We start from the raw sequence: 26,048 nt of genomic DNA on the forward strand, positions 1-26,048 counted from the left end.
GCCCTGCGGCCACAGCGTGGACAAATTAGGCACTGTCCTGTTCTTGGAAAGTTGGGGAGTCTGCTGTTACACACATAATCCCACCAATGAGGCAACTGAAAAGTGAAAGGTCATAAGCTGGAGAAGGACTGAGGAGGGATGTGGGCAGACAGCATAGTCAGGACCTCTTCAGAGAGGCTTCTGAGGGGGGACATTTGAGCCAGGACTACGGGCAGGGGCAGCCACGTGAATGAGCTGGAAGAGGAGTGGTGGTGCGAAGCTTTTGTAAGGAAGAGAGGGCCTGGGGTGTTGGGAGGAGGAGGGGGACACGGCCAGTGGGTGGTGCTTCATGGCAAGGGTAGGGGCTGGGGGCCTGTCTGCCGGGGTGAGGGGTTTGCATGTGACAGCGTGATGGAAGGAAATGACATGACCTCTGCCCAAGTGCCCTCTGCCTGTGGTCATCTGTGTTCCCATGATAATCATTCCATTCCTACAGACTCGTGGGGCTTTTTTGTATCTTTGTGGTTTTTCTCTGTGACTGACAGCAACCCTTAAGGGAGGCGAGGCGGGGTTTACGACACCCGCTTTACAGAAGAGGAAACGGCTAAGCAGGGCCGACAGTGTGATTTTGAGCTTTAAAGATGCATCCGGCAGCTGCATGGAGGCTGAATCACTGCGGGACAGAGGGAAGGAGGGAGGCTCCTGCAGGCTGTTGTAGTTGGTCTAGCCAGGGGCCAGGGGGTAGTGGCAGAGAAGTTGGACCAAGTAACAGTGCAAACCTGATCATCTATGCATGGGCTTTCAAAGTGGGCAGAGGACTTGCCCAAGGCCTCAGTGCAGAGCTGGGCTCTCCTGGCTCTTCATTAAGGCCAGGAGCAGACAGAAACCTCTCTCAGTGGCTTACTGGACAGAGTGAAATGGGGAGAGTTAAAATTGTGTATTACTGGAGTGGAGCAGCTGCTGTGGTCCAGCCCTGCTCTGCTCTGGTGTTTGCCTGGGATGAGAGCCAGGGGGCTGCTGGGCCCACTTATTCCTCCAGCCTGCTCCTTTTATAGGCAGGGTCTGGGCACTGCCATGGTCCTGGCTAGGGAGGTGGAGATCTGGTACCAGTCAGTGGTTGCAGGGAGAGGATATGGAGAAGGTGGGGCGAGAGTGCAGGAGGGTGGGGCCTGGGGTGCTAGGAAGGGCTGCTGACGAGTTGTGCCCTTGCTGTGTGTTGGGCTGGGTAGGTGTCACCTTAAAACATGTCCACTTGTTCATTCCCATATGATCTGATTAAGGAGGTACAGTTTATAGTTGGAAAAACTAAGAATCAGAGAAGTGAAGCCACGTGCCACACAACTAACACATGGTAGCTATGGGAATCAGCCCTATTTCAGCCCCAGAGTCTATGCTTTCTGTAGAGAGAGTTGAAACCACTGTTTCTGCCAACTAGGTGTGAGGATGTTAGGGAGTCCTCACTTTTCTATCTGTTAAGTGGGAATGCTAGCACTGCCTTCCTGGGGTTTCCTCATGCCTCAGACAGAGGCTTATTCAGTTCTTACCCGCAGCAGGCGTTGGGCTCAACTCTCAGGACCCTTAGCTGACCGAAGGGGGCCTCAGTGACCATGGAGAACTTGAGACTCAGCAGCACTGTCCAACAGAAATACAGGCTTCCCCGATATCCAAAAGTGAGCGTCCCTGTGAAAGCTTTCGTGAGCTGAAAAGGTGTAAAGTGGAGAAGCAACTACCTTAGGACGTATCTTGTGCTAACAGTGCACAAAATAAGTCAGATCAAGCAGGGATGCTCACAAACACGTTTCAGAGCTGTGGGGCCTGAAGCTGAGAAGCTGAGTGTGGTTCCCAGGGCAGGAGCTTGGTGGTGCCATCCTCGCCACTTGGGGCACGCTGCCTCTGTAATGGCTCCTGCAAAACAAACGCTCAACGCTGTTTTTTGTTTCTCAATTTTTTTTCATAAAAGCAAAATCCTCTTGGGATTTCTTTAGGTTAGCGAAAACCAGTATTAATGCAGGTCTTTTGTAAAAGCAGCGTGGTGTTTAAGTGAACTTTTGAAAAATGGGGGATACCTGTATATAGTGAGCTATGTGTGTCATTTTAAATAGCAACATAAAAAAGTAAAAAGAAGTAAATGAACTTAGTTTTAGTAACATATATTATTGAACTCAATGTATCAAAATAGTATCATTTTGACAGTATAATCAATTTCAATTGTTAAAGCGATATTTCACTTTTTTTTTTTTTTTTGCCCAAAGTCTTTGAAATCCAGTATGTAGTTTACACTTGTACCACATCCCTGTGTGGACCAGCCACATTCCCAGGACTCAGTAACACAGCCCAGCTCCTAAGTCTGAGGGATCAGTGCTCCCTGCAGTGTGGGATGTGGGAACAGCTGATTTTCACAGAGCACTTGCTGACCAGGCCCTATTCTGAGGACTTTACATACCTTATGTAGTGGACCCTTGAACAACACAGATTTCAACTGTGCAATCTGCTTAACATGTGAATATTTTTTAATACATACCTACTGGAGTATTGTACGGTCTGTGCTTGGTTGAATGCATGCATGTGGAACTGCAGGTGCAGACATTAGGCTGCTCAGGGGATCAATGTCCCTAAGCCTAGTGTTGTTCAAGGGTCAGCTGTAGTCTTTAGCCTTCACAGCAACCCCACAGGGGAGGTACTGCTGTTGTCCTCATTTCATAGGCGTGGCAACTGAGGTCCGGAGAGAGAGGCTGGCTGAGGCTGCATGGCAGGTGAGCTGTGGAGCTAAGGAGGAAGGTGTGACTAGAGGGACGAACTCCTCTTGGTTTTAACAGGTTTATTTAGGCAAATTTCTTATGAAAAAATTCACCCTTTTTGAGCATACAGTTTAGCACTGGCAAAGGTACATAGTTGTGTAACCTCTGTGTTCACTGTGTGGAGCCATCCCTTCCCCTAAAAGGTGCCCTCAAGCCCCTGTGCAGTCAACTCCCTTGCCTCTGACAACCATCCATCTGCTTTCTGCCCCTGTAGTTCTGCCTCTTCCATGACGTCATATAAATGAGGCTATATGGTTTGAAGTCTTTGAGGCCTGATTTGTTTCTTGTGTGATGTTTTTGAGGTACATCCATGTTGTGTGTATATCAGTAACGGCTTCCTTTTTTTGGCTGAGTAGTATTTCATTATATGAATATGAATTCAGACATTTCATTTTTCCATCTGTTTACTGGTTGATGGACATATGAGCTGATTTCAGTTTGGGGCTATAATGAATGAATAATACTGCTGTGCACAGGCCCTTTTTTGGAACATGGTTTCACTTCTCTTGGGTAGTTAGTTACCTGAGAATAGAATTGCTGGGCCATATGGTAAGTGTATGTGTAAATTTGTAAGAAGCTACAAAGCTGTCTTCCAAAGTAGCTGTGTGATATTAACACTTCAGCACTGTGTCTCCAGTTCCTCCACAACCTGACGAACACTTGACATTGTTGGTCTTTTAAAATTGGTTTTTCTGGTGCATTTTGCTGATGACAGAGTAACATGCTATAAAAGATGCTGAACATCTTTTACATGCTTATTTGACATCCATTTGAACCTTCAAATCTTTTGCCATTTTTAATTGGATTTTTTGTAAACTTAATATTGAGTTGAAAGAGTTGGCACCTCTTTTCTTGGGATTAAATGAGATAGTATATGTCAAATGCTTTGCAATCAGAGATCCACTCATTGGCCCTTCTGGCGTCCCCCTGTCAACACTTAGGGTCACTGTCTATCTCAAGCACCTGTTGAGACCCTCCCCTTCCTGCTCACCCCGGCAGGTACAGGAATCACACTCTCGACCAGCACCCCCTAGCGGTACAATGTCTGCTCAGTACCATCTCCCTGTGCTCACAAGAGAATCTTCCCCTGTGCCTCAGACCAGTGTTAGCATGACCCAGCCAGGGGGCTTAGGGTTGAGAGGCAGGAGCCCTGGGTCCTAATTCTGTCTTTGTGACCATTTCCCATATGACTTGGAGCTCATCACTTTCCCTCTCTGGGTCTCTTTCCTCATCTATAGAAAGAGAAGGTTGAACTAGCTGACCTCCGGGGGTGTAGCCAGCTCTGAATCTCTGCTTTTAGGGCCCTTGGTAACAGCCGTTTGCGGAGGCTCCTGTGGTCAGAGCTTTCCCTAAGGCAGGACTTGGGATTTTGTGAGAGGGTTGGGGGCAGGAAAGGCAGGACAAAGGAACAGGGAGGGGTGGTGGCTGGGTCAGAAGCAGATGGCCAGCTTTCTGCTTCAGTTCCAAGAGCCAGAATCTGCTTTGGAAAAGCCACTATTCATCTTTTCCAAGCCCACAGGATTTGACAAGCTGGAGTTCATGGCTGCTGTTCTGTGACCAGGACAAAGAATAGGGGTGGCAATTGTGAGCTTTGGACTAGAAATGGGAAAACAGACATGAATGGTGACAATTCGCTTCTACCAAGAACCACATGAAAAGAAATGGACTTGGGTTGCTGAGATGTTTAGAGCTGGGGCCTTAGGAATCAGCTGTTGAACCTCTTTTGTCTGTCATCCCCTATTCTAGGGCCCAAAATGGGCGTCTGCAGCATCCCCTTGGCTTGAATACTGCCCTTGACGAGAGGCTCACTGTGCCAGCAGGCTGGGTGTTTATACTGTAGCATCAGGCAGCTAGTTGATGAGTTGGAGCTAATATTCCAGCTCCTGAAATTTGATTCTTCTTGGAGAATCGAGGTCACCTCTCTGCCAAGGATTCCATAATGCGATTTCTTTTCTCTCAGGTCTGACTGCCATGTGATTGCTCAGAGGCAGAAGGATGGCATGTCCACGTGTGGAACTTTCTCAGATGCTCTTCGAGCTGCAGCCCAGATGATTCTGTGGCTTTGTAACTGGTCACTGAGGGCTTCTGTGAGTGAGATGGGGCCTGGAGTCCTCCTTCCCTACGTGGGACACCCTGTATCTCTCTGCCTCTCTGGGAGGCCGTATCTGGGTGCCCTGGCAGAGAGTGGAGAGGATGGGGGTCCCTAAGGTCCCTGAATGGGGGTTGAACAGATCCAAGAGGGAGGTGAGAGCTTGTGGGCTGCTTTTGCTGTCAGGGTCAGCTGTGATGAGGAGCGAGGCAGGGAGCTGTGATGAGGAGCCATTACTAACTGCTGCCACTGCTGCCACTAACCAAAGGTCAGCTGTCCTCACCTGAAATGGACACAGTAAGGCCTGGACATTGCAGAGTTGTTGGGGGCGGGGACCATAATGTTAAGCATTTAGCATGGTGCCTGGCACTTAGTAGGTGCTTTGAAATGTGAACAAACAGAAGCTAAGGAGAAAGGGGAAGGGAACCTGTATTTGGTAGGGAATGTTCTTCCCTCAAAGCACGGGGTTCCTTTTTTATTTGCCAAGAACCCCTCAAGCAATCTGGCAGAAAACTCTCGGACCCCTTCTCAGAGTAATGTTTTTAAATGCACAAAATTAAATATATGGGATTACAGGGGGGTGAATTTTATTGAGAGCTATCAAAATACTAAAAACCAAATTGGTGATGAAGTAGTAAGTGTCCTTAGTTATTCTTGCATTAACGAGATAATCCATTAGGTAAGTTAAGGTTAAATTTTATTTTTAAAGATACTAGTGACAAGGCTGCTGTTGCTCAGCTTTGGTGGGGACGTTCAGCTGGGGCGTACCTTTCAGAACACGTGCCCCGTGTGATGGACAGACAGACTGCAATTGGTTTGACAGTTCCTGGTGTGGAGAACCTCACTTTGCAGATGGCACGGCAGCTTCTTTACAGCTGCTTCGTGAGGTGAGGCTAGGCTTCTCTCTTGGATGGTCACATTCTCCACGCTTGTTGAGTTAAGCTCGGCTCTGAGAACCTCGGATCCCACCATGGGGGCCTGAGACCACCAGGTGCTGAGTTGCCCAGGGTTGACCAGTCCTGTCACCCCAGGTCTGTGCGCTGGGATCCCGGCTCTGGTCATCATGGGGATGTCAAGCAAGCGATGACTGATCCCTGCACAGCTGCAGTGTGATGTGAAAATGTCTCTGAGCTCAATGGCCACCATGTCCCTGTCTCCGCCACGTAACAGGGGCGGCCTTCACTTGTGGTTGAAGGAAATGCCAGCTTTTAGTTAGAAGTCAGGAAAATAAGGCAAAGTTGTTTGCAAACAATTCAGGCTCTTAGACCCCCTTACTGTCTGGTCTCATCCCAGTCTAGCCCCCATGCTCCCTCCTAGCAGACGTCTGAGCACCGGGGACCCAACCCACACCCCTGCCCTTGCTGACCCCTCACCCTGGACAGCAGTGGAGTGACCACTAGGACTGCCAGTCTTAGAAGCGAGATCCATCTGAAGCTAGAAAGGGCTTTCCCATCCCTCACTGTCATTTTGTGGCTCTGGACACTGAGGCCCAGAGAGGAGAGGTAAGTTGCCAACGGCCCCACAGCAAGGATGAAGGGAGGCTGACTCTGGGCGGGGTTGTAAGAAGTTTCAGGGGAGAGTTGCAGAGTGAGAAGCCTGGGAAGCCCGATGTTTTACCCTCCTCTAGACATTTTGGAGACAGGTCAGAGGATTCAGTGCCTCCCCCACTCCTGCAGCTGTGCACAGATACTGTCTCCTGGCTGTCCTTACAGGGACCGGCTGGGGCCTTTCATTGCCTGTGGGGCCGGTGAGAGAGCTGGAGCTGTGGGGGAGGTGGGGGGAGGTGGGAGGAGAGATGGAGGTGTCAGGTCTGGCCCAGCCCCGTGGGAGAAGGGCCCAGCCTTGGCTGGCAGCTGTAGCCAGCTGTTGCCTCCTGCAGGCCCTTCCCATGTCCTGTCCGTCACTCCCTCCTTTGGGACAGCAACCTGCTCCCCTGTTCTTGGAGGAGGCTGTTCCCACCCCTGCCTCCTTGGCCCGGACTGGTGAGGGATCTGGGGAGTGTTGGCGAGCCATGCTGGGGGCATGCCGCGACAGGCAAAATGGAGAGAAGGGTCTGGCTCTGCTGATGGTTAACTGGGGATCCACCCGCTCTGAGCTGCCTATGTTTCTCTTTGGGAACAGAGGCTCATTCCTTCCACCTTCCGCCTTCCACCAGGAAAAAATTAAAAAGGAGAGAGAAACTGGATCGGGTCTGGAGAGCCATGATGAGGCTCTTATAAACTCAAGGTGTGTGTGTTCACAGAGCTGTCACGCAGCTGCTGGGAGTTGTCAGGGATGACAAGACTGGACTGGAGGAGTGGGGGGGGATGGGTGGTGGTTTGGGAAGGTTCTGGGAGGGACAGAATGAGTCTAGTCATTCTGTCTAGGTGGCTCTGGGGAGGGGGAGCCTGGGGAGCACCTACCTTGGGACAAGCAACTCTGACTCTGGGTCTGGGGGAGAGAGGGCACAGTGTGAGTCCAGGCTTCATGCTGACCCCGACCCCATCATCCACTTCCTGAGGTGCTGCTGCTGGTTTTGAGAGGGCAGGGCAAGAGTCAGGTGGGGGAAGTGTGGATGGTGGGGATCAGATAGTCCCCACTGATGGGAGCAGCTCATGCCCAGCTGAAGGCATCTGGGAGGGGTTGGAGGGGTGTCTTCAGGTTCTCAGGATTGCTTATCATCCCTGTGCTTCTGCAGAGGGGAACCATCTCAGGGTGCAGGCGGGGGTGGGGGCTGGTGGGGCAGGTCGCTCCCTCCCCCTCCTGATCCTGGACCATCAGTGCCATGTGGGGCCAGCTGCTGCTTGGGTCCATGTGGGATTCCCAGCCCCTTTCCTTGCCAGCGGGCTGGTTCTCAGACTGCTGAGCCAGTTCTCCCTGTACCCTTTGCCAGCTCTCAGCAGCTCTCCCGGCCTGCTTCCTCAGCCATTCTTTTATTTGTTTTAAGTAGGTTTTATTACCCAGTGTTCAGAAGCAAAAAACCAGAAAATGCAGATAAGGAAAAAGGAGAAAATAAAAATTGTCTATCATCTCATCACCTGGTGATGACTCGGGTTAGCATCTTGATGTGCGTCCTCCCAGACTGTTCTCCTGATACACGTTTATGTGTTATATGAGATTAGTATAGTAAAATGAGATTATAGCCTGCACTTGCTTTGTAGCCTGCTCCTTCCATCCCTGTTGCCTAGGTATCTTTCCACATCCATCAATAGGATATTTTTAAGGCTGTTTAACATTCCACCTTAGAAATGTCCCATAATTTATTCAACAAATCCCCTGTTGCAGGTTGTTTCCAGTGTTTTGCTACTATAAACAACAGTGTGATCAACAAAACACGCTTGTTCAATTTTTGCAAACATCCCTAACTATTTCCCAGGCAGAGAGCCCTGCAAGAGGACGTGTGAGTCCCTGAGGATGGCCGACATGCCTGAAGTCGAGCAAAAGCTTTGGTTGTTGAGATGTTGTTGACGATATTGACACTGTTGATGTAGAGTTCGGGGGCCTGGTGCTTTCTCTGAACTCTTGATCTGCTGAGAACTCATCCAGTTGGACTTCTCTGGCCTCATTTTGTGACACTCACAGCTAGCATGTTCTTCTGTGTCCTGTTTCCTCCAAATCCTTCAAATCCATCTCCTGACCTCCCTCTGCCTCTTGCCTCTGGTTCTCCCTCCTATGATGGCCTCCCACTTCCCCCAGTCTGGAAGGCCTGGCCTCTATGTGACCAGACCCAGTCACTTAGAGCCCTAGGTCCTGACCTGGTGGGGATGGTTAACCCATTCCTAATGGTCTTATTTTTCCCTCGGGGATTGTAAACTGTCAGGGGTCAGGGCCTACGTCTTCTTGTCTCTCCATGTCCATAACCCCCAAAGCAGCAGCAGAGGGCCAGGCACATAGTAGGCTCTCAGCAAACTTGTGCTTTGCTGAGCACCAGTGTGGAGGCAGTAGACCCGCCCTCTGTCTCCAGCTGCAGGATGAGCTGGTCCTCTCTGGGCCTCAGACTTCTTGTCTGCATATAGGGTGGGGATTAGGGATGGGCTTAGTCCTTCCTGCTGTGGCTTTTCCCACCTGCTCCTTGACTGCATGTCCTTTTACCCAACAGGTCTTGGGTCCTGAGGCTGCTGGGAGACTATGGGTACAACGGCCAGCACAGCCCAGCAGACGGTCTCGGCGAGTGCCCCCTTTGAGGGCCTCCAAGATGGTGGCACGATGGACAGTCGACACTCGCTCAGCATAAACTCCTTCCAGACCACGAGCTTGCACAACAGTAAGGCCAAGTCTATCATCCCCAACAAGGTGGCCCCCGTCGTGATCACGTGAGTGACAGGAGGAGTGTAATCGTTTTCCTGGAAGACATGGCTGGGAGAGCTACCTGGAGGGGTGGTGGCATACAGCACTTAATGTCTCCCAAATGCTTTCATAGATGGAGACACTGAGGCCCAGAGAGGTTAAGCAGTTTGTTTGGAGTCACACAGTAAGTGGGTGGCAGAGCTGGTGTCTGCTGGGGATCTTAGCCTGTATTACTCACCATGTCCATGATGCCAGGGAGTGTGGAGAGGGAGGAGTGGCTGGAGGGACACCCTTTTGAAAATAACTTTTTGTTGAACATTTTCAAAGGAAGTTTATATACTTAGATGCATAAAATTTAGATGTTTTTTTTCTCATAACCTGTAATTATGGTTTGAAACTGAGTTTAACACCAGGCCGTTAAAGGGCCTTGGGCTGAAAAAGCTGGAAACTATTGGCCAACTCTCCTAATTAGGTCCTGGGAAGGGGCTGAGGGTTTGTTCTGGCCTCATATTCTGAGAGACCTGGACACACTGCATACGTCCTGTGGGGCCAGTAGAGGAGCAGGTGCTGGGCGCCTGAGGCTGGGAAGACAGAAGGGGCATTGGATTTGTCTCCTGGTGAGTTGGGAAGCCTGCCTCAAGTTGCATCTGCCTACCAAGCTCCCCTGCCTCTGGACCTCTCCAGGACGGAGGAAGTAGGACATGGTGAGCTAAGAATTAAATATGTTCCACGCATAGAGGTTTGGCAGAGACCTAGCAAGTCCCTAGGTAGGAAGTCCCTAGATGGGATTTTCTGTATAAGGAAACCTGAGGAGTGGGAATGATAGATGTGGCCTGCTGGCTTTGGGGCTTGACAGGCAGATTGTAATCAGGATACAATACTGTGCTCGTGATCAGGCGGGGAAAAGAGATGTTACATAAAAAGGACTTGATGTGTAGCCTCTCAACCAGCAGGTGACAAAACTGGGTTTGGGTCTTGAGCACAGTGTTGGAACCACATGTCTTGAGCCTGCTTGGCTCTGCCTCTGCCTTGCTCTGTGACCTTGGGCAAATCCTTTCCCTTCTCAGGGTCTCAGTTTCCTTATCAGGGTATGTGGAGATGACATTCAAAATGTTTAACTGTGGTGTGGCTGACCTGCTGTGAAAATCCCCTGAAGTGGTACTGAGTGTGCCTCTTGCAGCCGGCCTGACACAGTGATCCTTGGGTTGTAGCTTGTTGGGGGTAGAAGGGACCTTAGAGATCATCCAGTCAGGGGTGGCAAACTGTATCCCTCCGGCCAAATCCAGCCCATCTCCTGTTTTTGTAAATAAGGCTTTACTGAAACCTGCGACTCCCATTCATTGCATATTGTCAGTGGACGCGGAGCCCTTCAACGGCAGAGCTGAGTAGTTGCAGCAGACACTGTGTGGCCCAGAGCCTAGGGCATTTACGATCTGGTCCTTTACAGAAAAAGTTTGCCAACTCCTGGTCTAATAGCTTTTAGATCAGATGTGAAAACTCATCTAGACAGGCATATGTAGAATAGATAAACAAGATTATACTGTATAGCACAGGGAAATATATACAAGATCTTGTGGTAGTTCGCAGTGAAAAAGAATGTGACAATGAATATAGTTACGTTCACATATAACTGAAAAATTGTGCTCTACACTGGAAATTGACACAAAATTGTAAACTGACTATAACTCAATAAAAAAATGTTAAAAAAATTTTTAAAAAAGAAAGAAAACTCATCTAGATACAAAAGCTTAGTTTTGGGGGGTTTGTATGCCATGAGTATTGTGTGGGCTGGCGGAGGGAACCCAGGTCTCTGGACTCCTATCTAGTGCTCCCCACCCCACTCATTCCACCACCCTGCCTTTTCTAGACGCAGTTCTTTTGTAAAGAGGAGCAGACACCAGATTATGAGCTCTGGGAGGCTATGTCTTATTCCTTGTTAGAATCAGCATGGGAGCTTTTTGTGTCTTGAGTGCATAGACCTCCCCTTGGTTTAGCATCTTCAGAAATCTGGATTTGTACCTGAGGGCTTTGTTTGAAATGGCCCTGCATGGAGGTAAAACTGCTACTAGTTACAATAATTATATTACTAAATGCTTACTGTACTTGAGGCACTGGGCTGAGCACTTACTCCATTCGTGCATTGACTTCTCGAAGCAGCCCTTAGGAGGTGTGAATTACTGTAAGTGGAGTGACAGAGCAAGTAATGCCAAAGCCATGGCGTTACAAAGCAATGGAGTTGGATTCATGTGCAGGCCATGCAACGCCAAAACCTGTGTCCTGAACTGCCTCACTGTGCTGTGGGGTTGTCAGTGTGGGGATTGTTCTCAGAGACAGTCTGATGGTGGGACCATCTGGGACCAAAGTAACTCTTATTTAAGGAGACCTTAAACAAGACAGAAGCTTCTCTCTACTCAAAAGTCCAGAAGGTACTCTGGGCTGATTTGGCTGCCCCATGATCAGCCAGGCTCCTCTCCTCTTGTTGCCCTGCCTTCATCAACATTAACTTCCTGTCATCACTTTTGGATGCTGGCCAGGGGGATGGAGGGAAGAGTAGAAGTCACACACCTTCCCCTAAGGGAATGGCCCAGAAGTTGCACACGTCACTTCTCCTCACATCCCATTGGCCAGAACTGAATCACATGATCACACGAGCCACAAGGGAGGCTGGGACATGTAGTCTTCAGCTGGCTGGCCCGGTCACAGTTCCAGGGTATTATTGCTGAGGAAGAAAGGGAGAGTGGATACTGGGGAACAGTGGACAGTCTGCCATAAATGGGTAGCTGTGTGGGTGGGGTGGGGTGGCCCCACTGTGGGACTGGTGAGGGTGGAGTGGACCCTGGCCACAGAGGTTGCCTGACTTGGTCTTCATCCTGCCTCTGGCAGGTACAACTGCAGGGAGGAGTTCCAGATTCACGATGAGCTTCTCAAGGCCCATTATACGCTGGGCCGGCTCTCCGATGCCACCCCTGAGCACTACCTGGTGCAGGTGAGGTCTGGCCCCGCTCCTTTCTCCCCCTTCTGATCTCTCCTTATGCTCCCTGCCCTCCTTCCTCACTGTTTCCCTTCCTAACCTCCTCCTGCTTTCCCCACTGTCCCCCTTTGCTTCACTGCCTCACCCATCCTCTGGGGTCTGATCCCACTTCCCCTCACCCTCTAGTTTTTGGGGATCTGTTCCCCAACTCTTGGAGCCCCCTGCTCTTCTCTCCCTATCTGTCCACTGCCTGGCCCCAACCTGCCCACACCCCTCCCTTGGAGCACCAGGGAGAACAGGGATGGGAGCCTTAAAGTGCCGGGGCCCCAGACTGCTTCCCCCACGTAGGGAATCTCCATCCCATTCTCTTTTGAAGTTTCAGAACTTCTCTGGCACATAGATATAGATGTAGTTGTAGATCTGTCTAGATTAATCTATCGATCTAGCTGTCTGTCTATCTGTCTATCTTTTTGCCTTAAATATCCCCTAGAAAGTAAATTCTACAAGGAAGATGACTTTTCATGTATCTTGTTCACTGCTGTAGCCCCAGGCTTTAGAACAGTGCTTGGGTATAATGTAGGTGCTCAATAAATCATCAATGAACAAATGAATGGTAATCATGATGCTTTAACTGTATTCATTGAAAGAGAGTCTAGATAGTGGGTGGTGGTGGATGGGTTGATGGGTAAACTGGTGGATGACATGACCTCATGCTCAGGAATGAATCTTCTGGCTCTTCCTGCTCTCACCTGATCCCTGAGTGGTGTTTTCCTCTTTTCTCTGAGTCACTGCATCCCCCAGCTGGGGAGGAGAGAGGCCAGCCCATCCTCAGAACTGCAGGTCCCTGGGAAGTGGCTAGCATTTTTCTCCTCGTTGATTCCTGGTGCCCTAGCTGTGATTCCCTACTTGGGCCCCTTTTCTATGGGCTTTCTCTGGAGGTGAGAGGTGTTTGCCTTCTGCCTGGGGAGCTGCAGACCTGCCCTAGGACCACCTTTGGTCTTCAGTTTCCGGTCCCGGAGTGCCTCTCCCTGCTCTTCTTCTTCAAGTTCTGGCTCAGATGCCACCTCCTACATGAAGCCTTCTCTGACTCCCCCTCAGGAGGAGTGGTCTTTCTTTTTTCCACACTATGTAACACCATTCCTGGCATCACAGATAGTCACATATTTTGTTGGCTTTTTCCATGAGCCTGCAGACAACTTGAGGACCATTTCCCCTGCCCCAATCTCCCTGCTCCCCATCCCCTGGGGCCTGGGACAGAGCCTTGTCTGTAGAAGATGTCCCTGAGTCATCTGAGTGACCCCCTGTGGCTCTCCCCCACCAGGGCCGCTACTTCTTGGTGCAGGATGTTGCTGAGAAGATGGATGTGCTGGGCACTCTGCAGAGCTTTGGGGCCCCCAACTTCCGGCAGGCGCAGAGCAGGCACACTGTATTTGGCATGGGACAGCCCAGCCTCTCAGGATTCAGGCAGGTCCTCCAGAAACTCCAGAAGGATGGACACAGGGTAAGCATGGCTACTTCCCAGGCAGGGGCCAGCCCCCCAAATCAGGGGAAAGGGGTTTCCAGAAGGGGCAACTTAAGACATTCTGGAGGGGCTTGGTCACACGGTGGGGAGGGTGGCTGGTGACCAGGACCAGGCCCTGCCAGGTCTTGAATACTGCAGTGTTCATTGTGGCCAGAATGACTGGAAAATTCTGGGTGAATTGCATTGCATTGTCCTCTGTGGACATGGGAGCCCAGAGTTTGGAAGCCCGTTATATACCCCACAGGGTGATGGTCACCACTAACACATCCTCACGTCAGCCCATTTGACAGAGGAAAAAACCGAGGCACAAAGAGGATAAGTGACACAGTCCCTGAGTGGTGTCCCAAGACCCAAACTCAGACCCCTGGACTCCATGTGCCTGCTTTTAATGGCTCCTCTCTCCTGCCTGATGTGGATGTGGAGGTGGGGCTTTGAGTGTCTCCAGGACAGAGGCTGAGGGTCTACCGTGATTGCAGACTCATGGCTGGCAGCCCGAGGCTGATTTGACCTGGGTTAAAACGGAGCATCCTTGAGTGAACCAGAGTGGGAATGGGGTGTCAGCTGAGCACAGATCCCATCTTCCCAGCAGGTTCCTCCAGGGTGGGGTCTGCCCACATATCTCTCTGTCTCTATGGTTCTCAGTAACTGAATCATTGCATAGTGGTGGTGGGCATGCATTTTTTCAGCTGATGTTTATCAAGCAAATGATTTACCCAGGGCTCTGTACTGGGAATTGTGAGGACCTGAAAGGGACCAGGACCTATATGGACTATAGGTTGGTTCCTCTACTTGCGAAGAACCTACAGTCCATGAAGGGAGAAAGATGTGTTCATTGATAATGTTAATACAGAGCAGAAATTAACACCATGAGATTCAGATGAAGGGCTGTTGGCCCAGAGAGGAGAGAGGGTCAGGAGCAAGTGGCATTTGGACTGAGTTTTGCTTTTGGGGTAGGATTCAGGTTGCAGGGGCAGGGTGGGGTGAGGGGCCCATCGAGGGGGGGAACGGCCTGCTCAGAGGTGGGGCAATGGAGAGGCTGTCCATGCTGGACAGTGGTGATGGTTCCTTCCTCCTTGGACTCCTGGTAGGAGTGCATCATCTTCTGTGTGCGGGAGGAACCCGTGCTGTTTCTGCGTGCTGGCGAGGACTTTGTGCCCTACACACCTCGAGACAAGGAGCATCTGCATGAGAACCTCCAGGGCCTCGGACCCGGGGTCCAGGCAGAACACCTGGAGCAGGCCATCCGGAAGGAGGTGAGGGCCACTGGTGTGGGTGGGATGTGCCCTCCCTGGTAGGCCTCGGACAGCTGAGTGGAGCCCCAGCCCACGGCCCTGCGCTTTGCTCTCACTGGCCCACACTTGCCTGCTTTTCTGCCCTGCTTGGGCGAGTGGCTGCTGCAAGGCCGGCTCCTGGGCGGCCAGGGGAAGGACTTCTATTCCCAGCTCTGTTTGCCTCCGCCCCTTTCCCATCCCACTTTTCTCCTCCATACTCAGCATTCTCATTTAGAAAAGGGTCTGGGGGAGGGGAAAGAGCACTAGACTGAAAGTCCCAAGACTGAAGTTCAGCCCTCTGTGAGCTGTGAGGCCTGGGCTGGGTCACTTCTCTCGATGAGCCTTTGTTTCTGAGGTTCCTCTGTCCTCTTCCTCCGCAGCCTGGAGGTTTGTCAGGGTCTCTGAGGTTGTTGACACACCACAGAGGTGTGTAAATAGTGTGAGTGGGTCATGGTGCCCCTCCCCCCCCCCCCGAGATATCCACAGGCAGGAATGAAGGCTGCACTGGCCTCGGTTGCCTCCCCATCTCCCTCTGAGGCCTCCTCTCCTCCAGCTCCCAGCTGATCAGGCTTCCTCCTGTCCTTCTGTCTGGCGGCTTAGCTAACTCCTGCTGCCCACTGGGCAGAGCCCTTCCGACCTGGCCCCATTGTGGCTCATGTCAGCCTAGGCCTGGGTGGCTCCCTGGGGCCAGCAGCCACCCCTGTCCCACCAGGACTCCCAGGGCACAGAGAGCACCTCTGGCCAGTTCCATGGCCTCTGGGTGGCCTAGGTGCTCCAGCACTCCGCCAGGAAGGTCTGTCATGGCCCTCTGGCCCCCCACCTCTGTCTAGATTCACGACTTTGCCCAGCTGAGCAAGAATACGTACTATGTGTACCACAACACCGAGGACTTGCGGGGGGAGCCCCATGCCGTGGCCATCCAGGCCGAGGACGACGTACACGTGACTGAGGAGGTGTTCAAGCGGCCCCTCTTCCTGCAGCCCACCTACAGGTACCGAGGGCCAGTCCTGCGCAAGACCCCAGTGTGCTAGGCCTGTGTGCCCGCTGGGCCTGCCCTCCAGCTGTGGCCTCAGTCTTACCATCTGCAGGTCGGGCTGAGTTCCCCACACCTGTCTGTCCCACGGGAATGTGGGGACACCCAGGGTGTGTGGCCTGCCTGATGGGCTGCTCCCTGTCACCTGGCAGGTACCACCGCCTTCCCCTGCCGGAGCAAGGAGCCCCTCTGGAAGCCCAGTTTGATGCCTTTGTCAGTGTCCTCCGGGTGAGTTGGGGTGGAAGGGGTGGTGGGAGTGCAGGTGGGTGCTGGGAGAGTGGGTCTGTGTCTAAGCTCTGTCTCCATGGAGATGCCTGAGGTGGGTGTGGCCTCTGGAGGAAGGCTTTATTCTGTGCTGTGTTTGGAGTTGAGTGAGTCGGGAGTGTGTGTGTGTGTACCCATCTTTGTTTCTGTGTATGTGTGTGGGGCTTGTGTGTGTCTTTGTGTGGGTGTGTATTTGTAAATTCTCTAATGACAGAGCCCAGCGCTGACCATCTGGAGGACAGGACTCTGGCTGTGGCTTGGGTACTAACTTGCTGTGTGATCTTGGACGAATCTCCTAACCTCTCTGGCCTCAAGTTTCTCATTTCTTTCCTGGATCTAAAAACTCTTACCCTGTAGACTCTTTAGCTGATAGTTCCTGAGTACTGGGGGTGTTCCTGTCCCAACTCCCTTGGGAGGTCACCTTATTGAATTTGCACCTCACAGCAGTGTAAATATGGCCTTGTTCCCTCTGAGTGCTCCTCACTTCCAGGCCTCATTTTGCTCCCTGGGGCCTGAAAGTAGGCAGGGCCTGTGCTCCTGGGGGCAGGTAGAGCACATCTGGCTGTGGGGTTTGGCAAGAGGCTGAGCTGTCTGGAGGGGGAGGCAGATGTCATGATGCCACTTCCCCAGCTTGGTCCTCAGTTGTTACCTGCTATCCATGGTCCTTCCCCAGGAGACCCCCAGCCTACTGCTGCTCCGAGACACCCACGGACCTCCCCCTGCTCTGCTCTTCAGCTGCCAGACAGGTGTGGGCAGGACCACCCTGGGCATGGTCCTGGGTACCCTCATCCTATTTCACCACAGTGGGACTGCCTTGAGGCCGGAGTGAGTGCCGTGGGACCCAGTGCCCCAGGGGGCTGCGGAGATGAGGAGTGGAGGGGGAAGGCTGCCCCAGGGTGGTGGGGACGTCAGAAGCCCACAGCTGGAGCTGGAAATTGGGCATCTGGGGTTCATTTCCTGATTTGCCACAGACTTTGCCGGGTGACCTGGAGAAAGTCACTTGATCTTTCTGGGCCTCGGTTTTTCCAGTGGGGCAGATGCCCCTTGCCTCCTCAGACTGATTTGGAAGGAGAATGTGGAGCCTGCAGTCTTGTGCCTCTCAGCGGCCTGATGAGCGGGAGGGTGTTGACAGGGGGCTGTCCTCGAGGCCTTTGGGAGCGCTGATTGTGCTATTGCCCTTCCTTGTCAGAGTTGTCCCCATGAAGACCCTTAAGCCACTGCCCATGGAGCAACTCCAGGTGGTACAGAGCTTTCTCCACACTGTGCCCCAGGGGAGGAAGATAGTAGAGGAGGTGAGCAAGGGGGCCAGGCAAGGAGCTGGGGCAGGGCAGGGGAGAGGCACTCGCTCCCCTCACTTGTGGGGCCTCCTCTTCCCTTGCCCGCACTTCCTGGCTAGTCATTCTCTTTGCCCCTCTCTCTCCCCTTCTGTCTCCTGCGGTCTTTCCTTGGCCCTGCTCCCTCCCCGCTGCTGTCCCCCTTCCCTGCCCTGGTCCCTGGCACCAGGTGGACAGAGCCATCACCGCCTGTGCAGAGTTGCATGACCTGAAGGAAGCAGTCTTGGAAAACCAGAGGAAGCTGGAAGGCAGCTGGCCAGAGAGCCCAGCCCAGGTGAGGCACGGAGAGCTGCTGCTTTTGCCCAAGCCTGGCAGCCTCGTTTGGTCAGGCCTGTTGACTGGCTTCCTTCAGACTGACTTTTCCTGATTGCTGCTTCTCCCACAAGAAGAGCAGTTTTCAGAGGAAGGGGAGATTGGGAGCTGGGCCTGCAGGAAGAGGGGAAGTTTACTTTCCCTGACCAGGACCCCTCGCTGCAGAATAAACAGGATGGAGGAAGGGGCTGCTGGCGAGGTGCTGGGGACCTCTGGCTCCAGATGCTTCCCAGGCTGTTCCTGGCTCCCCTGCTAATAACACATCGCTGTTTCTTTGAGAAGGCTGGGGTCTGGTCCAGCCACTGCTTCTGGAAGAGTGATAGGCCCTGGGCTGTCTCAGCAGGCCTGTCCCTGTGCTCGGGGTCGGGGGGGAGGTCAGCTTGACAGTGTTTGCACACAGCGCATGGAAAGAATCTGAAGTCCGCAGAGTCTTTTTCTTCTTTAATACTTAAAGAAATGTCTTTTAAAAGCAGTGTTACATTATGGAAAATTGAGAAATTAGAGAAGGAAAAAAATCTCTCATCATCCAGGCACAGCCGCCTTGAGCATTTTGGGCTGGCTTCCTCCAGTTTTCATATTTCTGGTGTTCTTGTGTAGGTTGGCATCCTGCTTATTTCATGTAACCCCAGATTTCCCTGTCACACCTGCCTTTCGTCTTTGAGGTTTACTGGTCCTGGCTCTGTCACCTGCAGGTGTACGGACCTGGGCAACCTACTAAACCACTTGGTGCCTCAGTTTCTCCATTTGTGAAAGGGGGCCACTAACAGTAACTACCCCATAGGGTTGTTGTGACGATTAGCTGAGATAAGGTCATAAAGCACTTGGGGGGGTGCCTACAGAGCAGGTGTTCTTGGACCTTCACCTGCTGTGACTTACTCAAAGACCCCTTCCTGTTGCACGGTGGGGTCATCTGTGTAAATACCTTGCATTGAACTGCTTCATGAAAATGAGGCTTTTGTGTATTTTGGATTTCTCCCCTTAGAAAGTCTAGATTAGCGATTGATAGACTATGGCCTGTGGGGCAGTTCCTGTCTACCACCTGTTTTGGTAAATAAATTTTTTTTGAGGGGGCGTAATTAGGTACGTATGTATTTATTTATTTAACAGAGGTACTGGGGATCAAATCCAGGACCTCGTGCATGCTATGCACTCACTCTACCACTGAGCTACACCTTCCCCCAGCTCTGGTAAATGAGTTTTGTTGGAACAAGGTGTTGCCCATCCATTTCTGTTCCGTCTGTAGCTCTCATATGCTGCTGCAGCAGAGCTGAGCTGCTGTAATGCAGACCGTGTAGCCCACAAGTCCAGAATACTATTTACTGTCTGGCCTTTTATAGAAATAAAAGTTTTCTGACCTCTGGCCTGGATTCCCAAAGATGGGATTAAATTTCATCCAAGAGCATGGCCTTTTTTTCCCTGGGCCTATTCAAATCTCCCTTGTCCTCCAGAAGGTGGTCCTGACCCTACAGGAGAATTCTCACCTGAGGTCCAAAGATGAAGAGAGGGACCCTTGGAATTCTCTGACAGCCCCTTGCCCAGAGGATGCCGGGATAGGGAGGGTCATAGCTCCTAAGCAAGGGCCTCTGGCTCAGGGAAAAGTGTTTATGTACTTGCTGCTTCATTGTGGGTTGTGGGTAGCCCTGCATGGTGGATGGTGTTGGAGCAAAGCGGGGGGCCCCAGCCTGACTCTGGGTGCAGAGCCTGCAGGGGAGGCAGTCCCTGCACTGAGAGCTGTAGTGCCTGCTGTTGTCACCTGTAGCTGTCCCTGCACCATAGATAAACCACAGCAAATGGGATAGGGTTAGAAGCTTGGGGGCACCTCCAGCCTGGTAGAACAGAGGTACGAAGGGCCAGGTAGATCATCTTCTAGGAATTTCTGAGGCCTAACACCTGTCCTTCTGGGGGTGGGGTGGGCACCTTAGCAGCCCCATCTTTACGGGGGGGCCACTCCTTCCTGGTCCTCTCCTCTCAGAGAAACGGCAGCCAGCACGGTGGCCGGCAGAGAGCGCTGCAGAGCCTGGAGCGGTACTTCTACCTGATCCTGTTTAACTACTATCTCCATGAGCAGGTGGGGCTGAGGGATGAGCCGACCCATACCCTCTTCTCCTGGGGCCCCTTCAGCTTCCCCACCCAGTGACTGGCATGGGGTCAGTGGTGACCCCTGTGGAGCTGGGGAGGGGAGTGGGGACACATGTTGGTTCCAAAGGAAGGTGGGTATGAAAGGCAAGAGAGACCAAGATAGAGGCATGGTCCCTGAGCAGGTCAGGCAAAGGGAGGCCCCACGTCTTTTTCCTCTGGGTCCCCGTATGTGTACTCTTAGCCAGGGCATCAGACATCCTGGTGCTCTTTACCCACCCCCTCATCCCTGCCCTGGGGCTCATCTCTTGGGGCTCCTCCACCATGGGGCAGGCAGGGAGAGTTTGGGATGGCCCTGTGCCCCTGAACTCCCATCTCTCTCTGCCTCGGGCTGCAGTACCCGCTGGCCTTTGCCCTCAGTTTCAGCCGCTGGCTATGTGCCCATCCTGAACTGTACCGCCTACCTGTGACGCTCAGCTCAGCGGGGCCTGTAGCCCCCGGGGACATCATTGCCATGGGCTCCCTGGTGAGTGTGGTTGGCTGGGGAAGCAGGAGTGGGTGTGGGCAGGCCCCGAGGCCAGTAGACCCTTGGTTCCTGTGGGGTTGGGCTGAGCATTGGGCCTCATAAGAGGCCAAGAGTAGATGGCCTGTGGAGTGGTGGGACACTCCTGTGAGCGAGATGGGGTCATTCTTAGTCCCTACAAAGCATCTGCAGCTCTGACTGCTATTCCAGGACCTGCTCCTCACTCTCAAACCCACGTGCTCTGAGCAGGGAGTCAGGAGACCTTGTTCTGGTCTCTTTGCCACCAGCTTCTCATCTTTGAGCTGGCTCAGCTTCCTCATTTTGAGAGTGGGCACCATCACTCTGCTCCTCGCCAGGGTGGTTAGGAAACTCCGGATGTGCAAAAGTGCTTTGTAAACTGTAAAGTGCTAGTCCCGCCCATCCCCCCATCCCCACCAGGGGCAGGCTCTGAACCTCTGCCGGCTGCTGTGGGTCCCAGGCTTGCTGCTCTCCCCACAGGGGGCGGATGACCTCGTCTCTCCGGACGCACTGAGCACCATCAGAGAGATGGACGTGGCCAACTTTCGGCGGGTGCCCCGTCTGCCCATCTACGGCACGGCCCAGCCCAGCGCCAAGGTGACCACCCGGGGGGCCCATTTGTGGGGCTGGGGGAGGGGACCTTTCGCTGACCACCCTCCTGTCCCTCCAGGCCCTGGGGAGTATCCTGGCCTACCTGACCGACACCAAGAGGAAACTGCGGCAGGTGGTGTGGGTCAGCCTGAGAGAGGAGGCTGTGCTGGAGTGTGATGGGCGCACCCACAGTCTGCGGCAGCCTGGGCCCCCTGTGGCCCCTAGCCAGCTGGAGGTGAGGCCCGCCTGCGTGTATGCACCCCTGCCTTGGAGACCTAGGAAGTTGGCCTGAAAGGGTCTTCAGAAGCTTCCATGCACCCCTTGTACGGGTGGAGAAACTGAGGCCCCTGGAGGAGCAGTCTCAGGGAGTGGCTGGTTCAGGACTCCTGCTCTGGTCCCCTCCCTGGCTCCAAGTCTGGTTTTAAACCTTGAGGCTCGAGAAGGGTCAGGGATGGGCCTGGTAGCCAGGACTGGTCCCAACCTTTCAGGGCTGGCCTGGGGGCTGCCTCAGTGGCCTGAGCCCTCTGTTCCACCCTTCCCTAGAACCTGGAGACCCAGCTGAAGGCCCATCTGAAGGCCCCAGGTGCTGAGAACTCGCAGACCCACAGGTTCCAGACGTGCCTCACCACGCAGGAGGTCTTCAGCCAGCACCGTGGGGCCTGCCCTGGCCTCACCTACCACCGCATCCCCATGCCAGACTTCTGCGCCCCCCGCGAGGAGGTGAGGGGGCCCACAGCTGAGGCCTCTGGGGAGGGAAAGGGGCCTTGGCTATGGGCACAGCTCTCCTGAGGAACTAAGAACTTATTCTGCAGGGTTTCAGATTCAGCTCATTGGATTTATTCACATGCCCCAAGCTTTGTGTTTGTGTGTGCATGTGTGCATCTGTGTGTTTGTTGTGCATCATAGGTGTGTGTAGGGTGGGTGTCCACGGTGTTGGAGTGTGTGTGTCCATTGAGGAAATGTGTTTGGAGTGGGTGCAGGCGTCACTGTGGAGTGTGTGTATGTATGTGGTGTGTCTGTAACTGTGGAGGCTGAGGTACCTCTTGTCTTTACTTGTGGAGAGCATGTGTTTTGGGGAGTTGTGTGGCGTGGCACATGTAGGGTATTTGTGGAGGAAAGTGCTGTGGAATGCTGTGTGACTCAGGATGTGAGCGTGTGGTATCTGTAGGTTTGTGCCTGTGGATATCTGTAGTTTGTGTCTTTAAGGTTTATGTGGTGTGTGTGCCTGGCGTGTAGTGTGTAGGGGTCACTGTGTACCTGTGTGGTCTGTCCATCGTTTGGGTGACGTGTCTGTATCTGCAGGCCTGTGATATGCCCCGTGTGACAGGCGGTGATGGGGCTTGTATTTCCCCCTCACTTTGCTCTGTGGGTCTGGTTGCCTGCAGTGTGCTGCCCCCTAGTGGCTGTGTGCTGCAGTGCTCGGCTGAGGTCGGGACTGCCCTCAAGCTGGGACTTGGGTTGGGTCCACCCCTGGTGGGCAGTAGGGCCAAGGGAGTCCATAGCAGAAGGGAATGGCCTACACATGTGTGTGTTCTGCCTGGGGGATGGCAGGCAAGAGGAGCCCCAGGTGTGTGCCTGTGTCTGCTCACACGTTCAGTGCCTGGGGTGGGGGTTGTGACTGTACGTGAGGGTGTGGCTTTTTTTTTTTTAACTGAAGGGGATGTGTCTTTTTACACTCAAATGGCTTTGTGTGTACAGCAGTGAGTTGAGTGTGTACATGCAAGATTGTGGGCCTGACACAGCCTGGCACAGGGAAGCACTCCCAGGACAGCTACTGGGGTTGACATTTGGAGGGATGGACCACCTTGGGAGTCTGTGCAGCCAGGAGTACCTGCGGACTCAGACCTCGGTCTTGCCGTGCAGGATTTTGACCGGCTCCTGGAGGCCATGCAGGCTGCCCTCGCCAAGGACCCGGGTACTGGCTTTGTGTTCAGCTGCCTCAGTGGCCAGGGCCGGACCACGACTGCCATGGTGGTGGCTGTGCTTGCCTTCTGGCACATCCAGGTATGTGTGGCCGCCTGTGTGAGGATAGGGGTCACCCAGGCAGTGTGGCCGCTTGGTCCCTCAGGACAGTGGCCATGGCAAGAGGGTGTGGGGGACAGAGATGGTGCCTGGTGTGGTCCCAGAGCCCCCTCCCATCAGTCTTGGGCAGACGGCGAGTGGGGCTGGCAGACCCCTGGCCGAGGCTGTGGGCGTGGGGAGGGGTGCAGTCTGGGAGGAGTGCTCCCAGTCCCAACAGCTGTCCTCCCTACAGGGCTTCCCTGATGTGGGCGAGGAGGAGCTCGTGAGTGTGCCTGATGCCAAGTTCACCAAGGGCGAGTTTGAGGTGAGCCCCATAGGGCCCCCAGGGGACACCTGGCAAAGGGGAGAGGGCGGGTCTCACTGCCAGGTCTGGTGGGATCTTCGGGGCTCTTCTCCTTCATCATATCAGTTCCCAGGTCACAGATGAGCAAGCCAAGGTGCAGGGTAGCCTGGCTCTGGGCCCTGGCAGGTGGTCATTAAGGAGGTGGGGGCTGGATCCCCTGACTCTTCCTGGCCCTGCTGCTGGGCTGCTGTGTGCCCTAGGGGCCACTGGCCACCATCTTGTCTGAGTCACATTGACAACCACCTCACGGGCACTTGGGAGCCAACTGTGGTTGTTGACCTTGGTGCAGGGCCCTGGCCTGCCCCACCCCACCCCCATATCAGTTCAGGGCACTGGACAGACAATGCTAACATTTCATGTGTTGCACACCTGCTACGTCATCTTTCCTGACATCTGCAACTAGGTGGCAATGTCCCGTCTTCCAGATGGGAAAAGTGGGACTCAGAGCTGGCGCATGGCTGCCTGATGTCGGCGTTGAGTATGGTTGGCTCCCATCTGCCTTTCCAGCCTCTCCTTGTGGCTCCCTGTCCGACCCCTCTGCCTCCATGCGGCTCCTCAGATTCGCCAGGTTCTTTCATCTTCTGGGCCTTTGTGTCTGCTTTTCCCTCTCCTTGGACCACATCTCTCCTCCTTTTCCTGGCTGATTCACTGATGATTTTCATTTTTTTAATTTATTACACATAATGTAAGATTTACCACTTTAATCATTTTTCAGTGTAAGTTCTGTGGCATTAAGTACATTCACATTATTGTGCAACCATCACCACCATCTCTCTCTCCAGAACTGTTTCCTCAGGCCAAATGGACAGTACCCGTTAAACACCAACTCCTCATCTTTCCTCCCCCAGCCCTTGAAAACCACCCTTCTACTTTCTGTCTCTATGAATGTGACTATTTTACATACCTCATACAAGTAGAATCATACAGTATTTTCCCTGTGTGACTGGCTTATTCCACCTAGCATAGTACCTTCAAGGTGCGTCCATGTTGAGTATATACCAGAGTTTCCTTTTTTAAAAGACTGAATAATATTCTCTTGTAAGTATTGACCACGCTTTATTTACCCATTCATCTGTCCGTGGACACTTGGGTGGTCGTCACCTTTTGGCTGTTGTGCACAATGCTGCAGTGATAGCTATGATTTGCTGTGATATGGGTGTACACCATCTGTTTGAGTCTCTGCTTTCAACTTCAGAAGTGGAATTGCTGGATCAATTAGTAATTCTCTGTTTAATTTTTGAGGAACTGCCATATTATTTTCCATAGCAGCTGCACCATATACATTCCCACCAACAAAGCACAAGGGTTCCAATTTCTGCACATTCTTCTTGCCAGCACTTTCTGTAGTGTTTTTTTGCTTTTTGTGTTTTTTTGGATAATAGCCTTCCTAGTGGGTGTGAAGTGATAACTCACTCTGGTTTTGATTTGTGTTTCTCCAGTGACTAGTGATGTTGAGCATTATTTCCTGTGTTTTATAGCCATTTGTGTAGCTTCTTTGGAGAAACGTCCATTTGACTTCTTTCCCCATTTTTGATTTGGGTTGTTTATTGTTGTTGAGTTGTAGGAACTCTTCATATATTCTGAATGTCAATCCCTTATCAGATATGCGGTAGTTCTGTGGGTTGCCTTTTTACTCTATTGGTAGTCTCCCCTCATGCAAAAGACTTTTAATTTTGATGAAATTCAAGTCAATTTGTTGATTTTTTTTCTTGTTTCCTGTGCTTTTGGTGTCATATGCAAGAGGTTATTGCTAAATACAATGTTGTGAGGCTTTTCTTCTGTGTTTTCTTCTAAGAATTTTATGGTTTTGGCTCTTAACGTTTAGATCTTTGATCCATTTTGAATTAATTTTTGTACATGGAATAGGGTCAGGGTCTAGGTTCATTCTTTTGCATGTGGATATCCAGTTTTCCCAGCACCACTTGTTGGAAAGAATATCCTTTCCCAATTCAATGGTTTGGCAAAGCTCATTTGTGTACATGGGGGTTTATTTCCAAGTTGAATTCCTAGTCTTCATGTCAGTCCCTCAGATGTGACAGTTGAGCTCTCCTTTCTCACACCCAGCCCTGTGCTGGGACCTCTGTGCGCTCCCTTATTCACCCTTCACGGCCCTCAAGAGTTAGGTGTCCTTACTCCTCATTGACAGATGAGGAAACTGAGGCATGGGGAGCCAAGCTCATTACCCTAGAACCATGTCAGAGAGGTGGTGGGGTCAGGGCACAAGCCAGGTGGTAGACCTCAGAATCTGTGTTCCAGAGTTACATGACGTGGCCCAAAGACCCCCCTATGCCCGCATCCTCACCCACCCCAAGACCTTCTCATGCCCAGACCAGCTTCATTCATGATTAATTCCGGCCTAGTGAACCTAGTCCAGTGAGGAACATTCAGTAGAGTGTGAAGAGGGCTGAGATAGACCTGGTTCTGAGGGCTGAAAGTGCAACTGAGGGAGCCCAAGAGGGCTTCGTGGAGGAAGTAACATTTGAGTGCATTTTAGAAAGATGAATGAGTCTGCTGAGGGAGGAGGGGTAGTGTGCAGAGGGGATCAAGTGTGCAAAGGAGGGAGTCTGGAAAGGGCAGGAGCTGTAGAAGGCTGTGGTTGGCCAGAATGAAAGGAAGCAGGGCTGAGGTGGTTGTCC

General features: G+C 52.5%; 1 protein-coding gene across 7 annotated transcripts in view; it reads left to right on the forward strand.

The window, feature by feature from the left end:
• The window catches only part of PALD1 (phosphatase domain containing paladin 1), a 103,506-nt gene that overhangs the window by 28,410 nt on the left and 49,048 nt on the right, over window positions 1-26,048 (forward strand). For 5 of the 7 annotated variants that reach the window (XM_074374150.1, XM_074374154.1, XM_074374153.1 and 2 more), the window contains exons 2-17: window positions 8,945-9,158; window positions 12,016-12,118; window positions 13,425-13,604; window positions 14,714-14,878; window positions 15,727-15,887; window positions 16,082-16,157; window positions 16,867-17,018; window positions 17,383-17,485; window positions 17,697-17,801; window positions 19,812-19,907; window positions 20,313-20,441; window positions 20,877-21,053; window positions 21,127-21,282; window positions 21,591-21,767; window positions 22,911-23,051; window positions 23,302-23,373. In XM_074374150.1, coding sequence (XP_074230251.1) covers window positions 8,974-9,158; window positions 12,016-12,118; window positions 13,425-13,604; window positions 14,714-14,878; window positions 15,727-15,887; window positions 16,082-16,157; window positions 16,867-17,018; window positions 17,383-17,485; window positions 17,697-17,801; window positions 19,812-19,907; window positions 20,313-20,441; window positions 20,877-21,053; window positions 21,127-21,282; window positions 21,591-21,767; window positions 22,911-23,051; window positions 23,302-23,373 — 2,178 coding nt within the window. In that variant the 5' untranslated portion in view covers window positions 8,945-8,973. Of the gene's footprint in view, window positions 1-5,869; window positions 6,369-6,987; window positions 7,093-8,944; window positions 9,159-12,015; window positions 12,119-13,424; window positions 13,605-14,713; window positions 14,879-15,726; window positions 15,888-16,081; window positions 16,158-16,866; window positions 17,019-17,382; window positions 17,486-17,696; window positions 17,802-19,811; window positions 19,908-20,312; window positions 20,442-20,876; window positions 21,054-21,126; window positions 21,283-21,590; window positions 21,768-22,910; window positions 23,052-23,301; window positions 23,374-26,048 lie in introns of those variants that run through there. The other 2 variants (XM_074374149.1, XM_074374152.1) reach the window with 2 other exon arrangements.

The sequence above is a fragment of the Camelus bactrianus genome, chromosome 11 (genome assembly GCF_048773025.1).
Source record: "Camelus bactrianus isolate YW-2024 breed Bactrian camel chromosome 11, ASM4877302v1, whole genome shotgun sequence".
NCBI lineage: Eukaryota > Metazoa > Chordata > Mammalia > Artiodactyla > Camelidae > Camelus > Camelus bactrianus.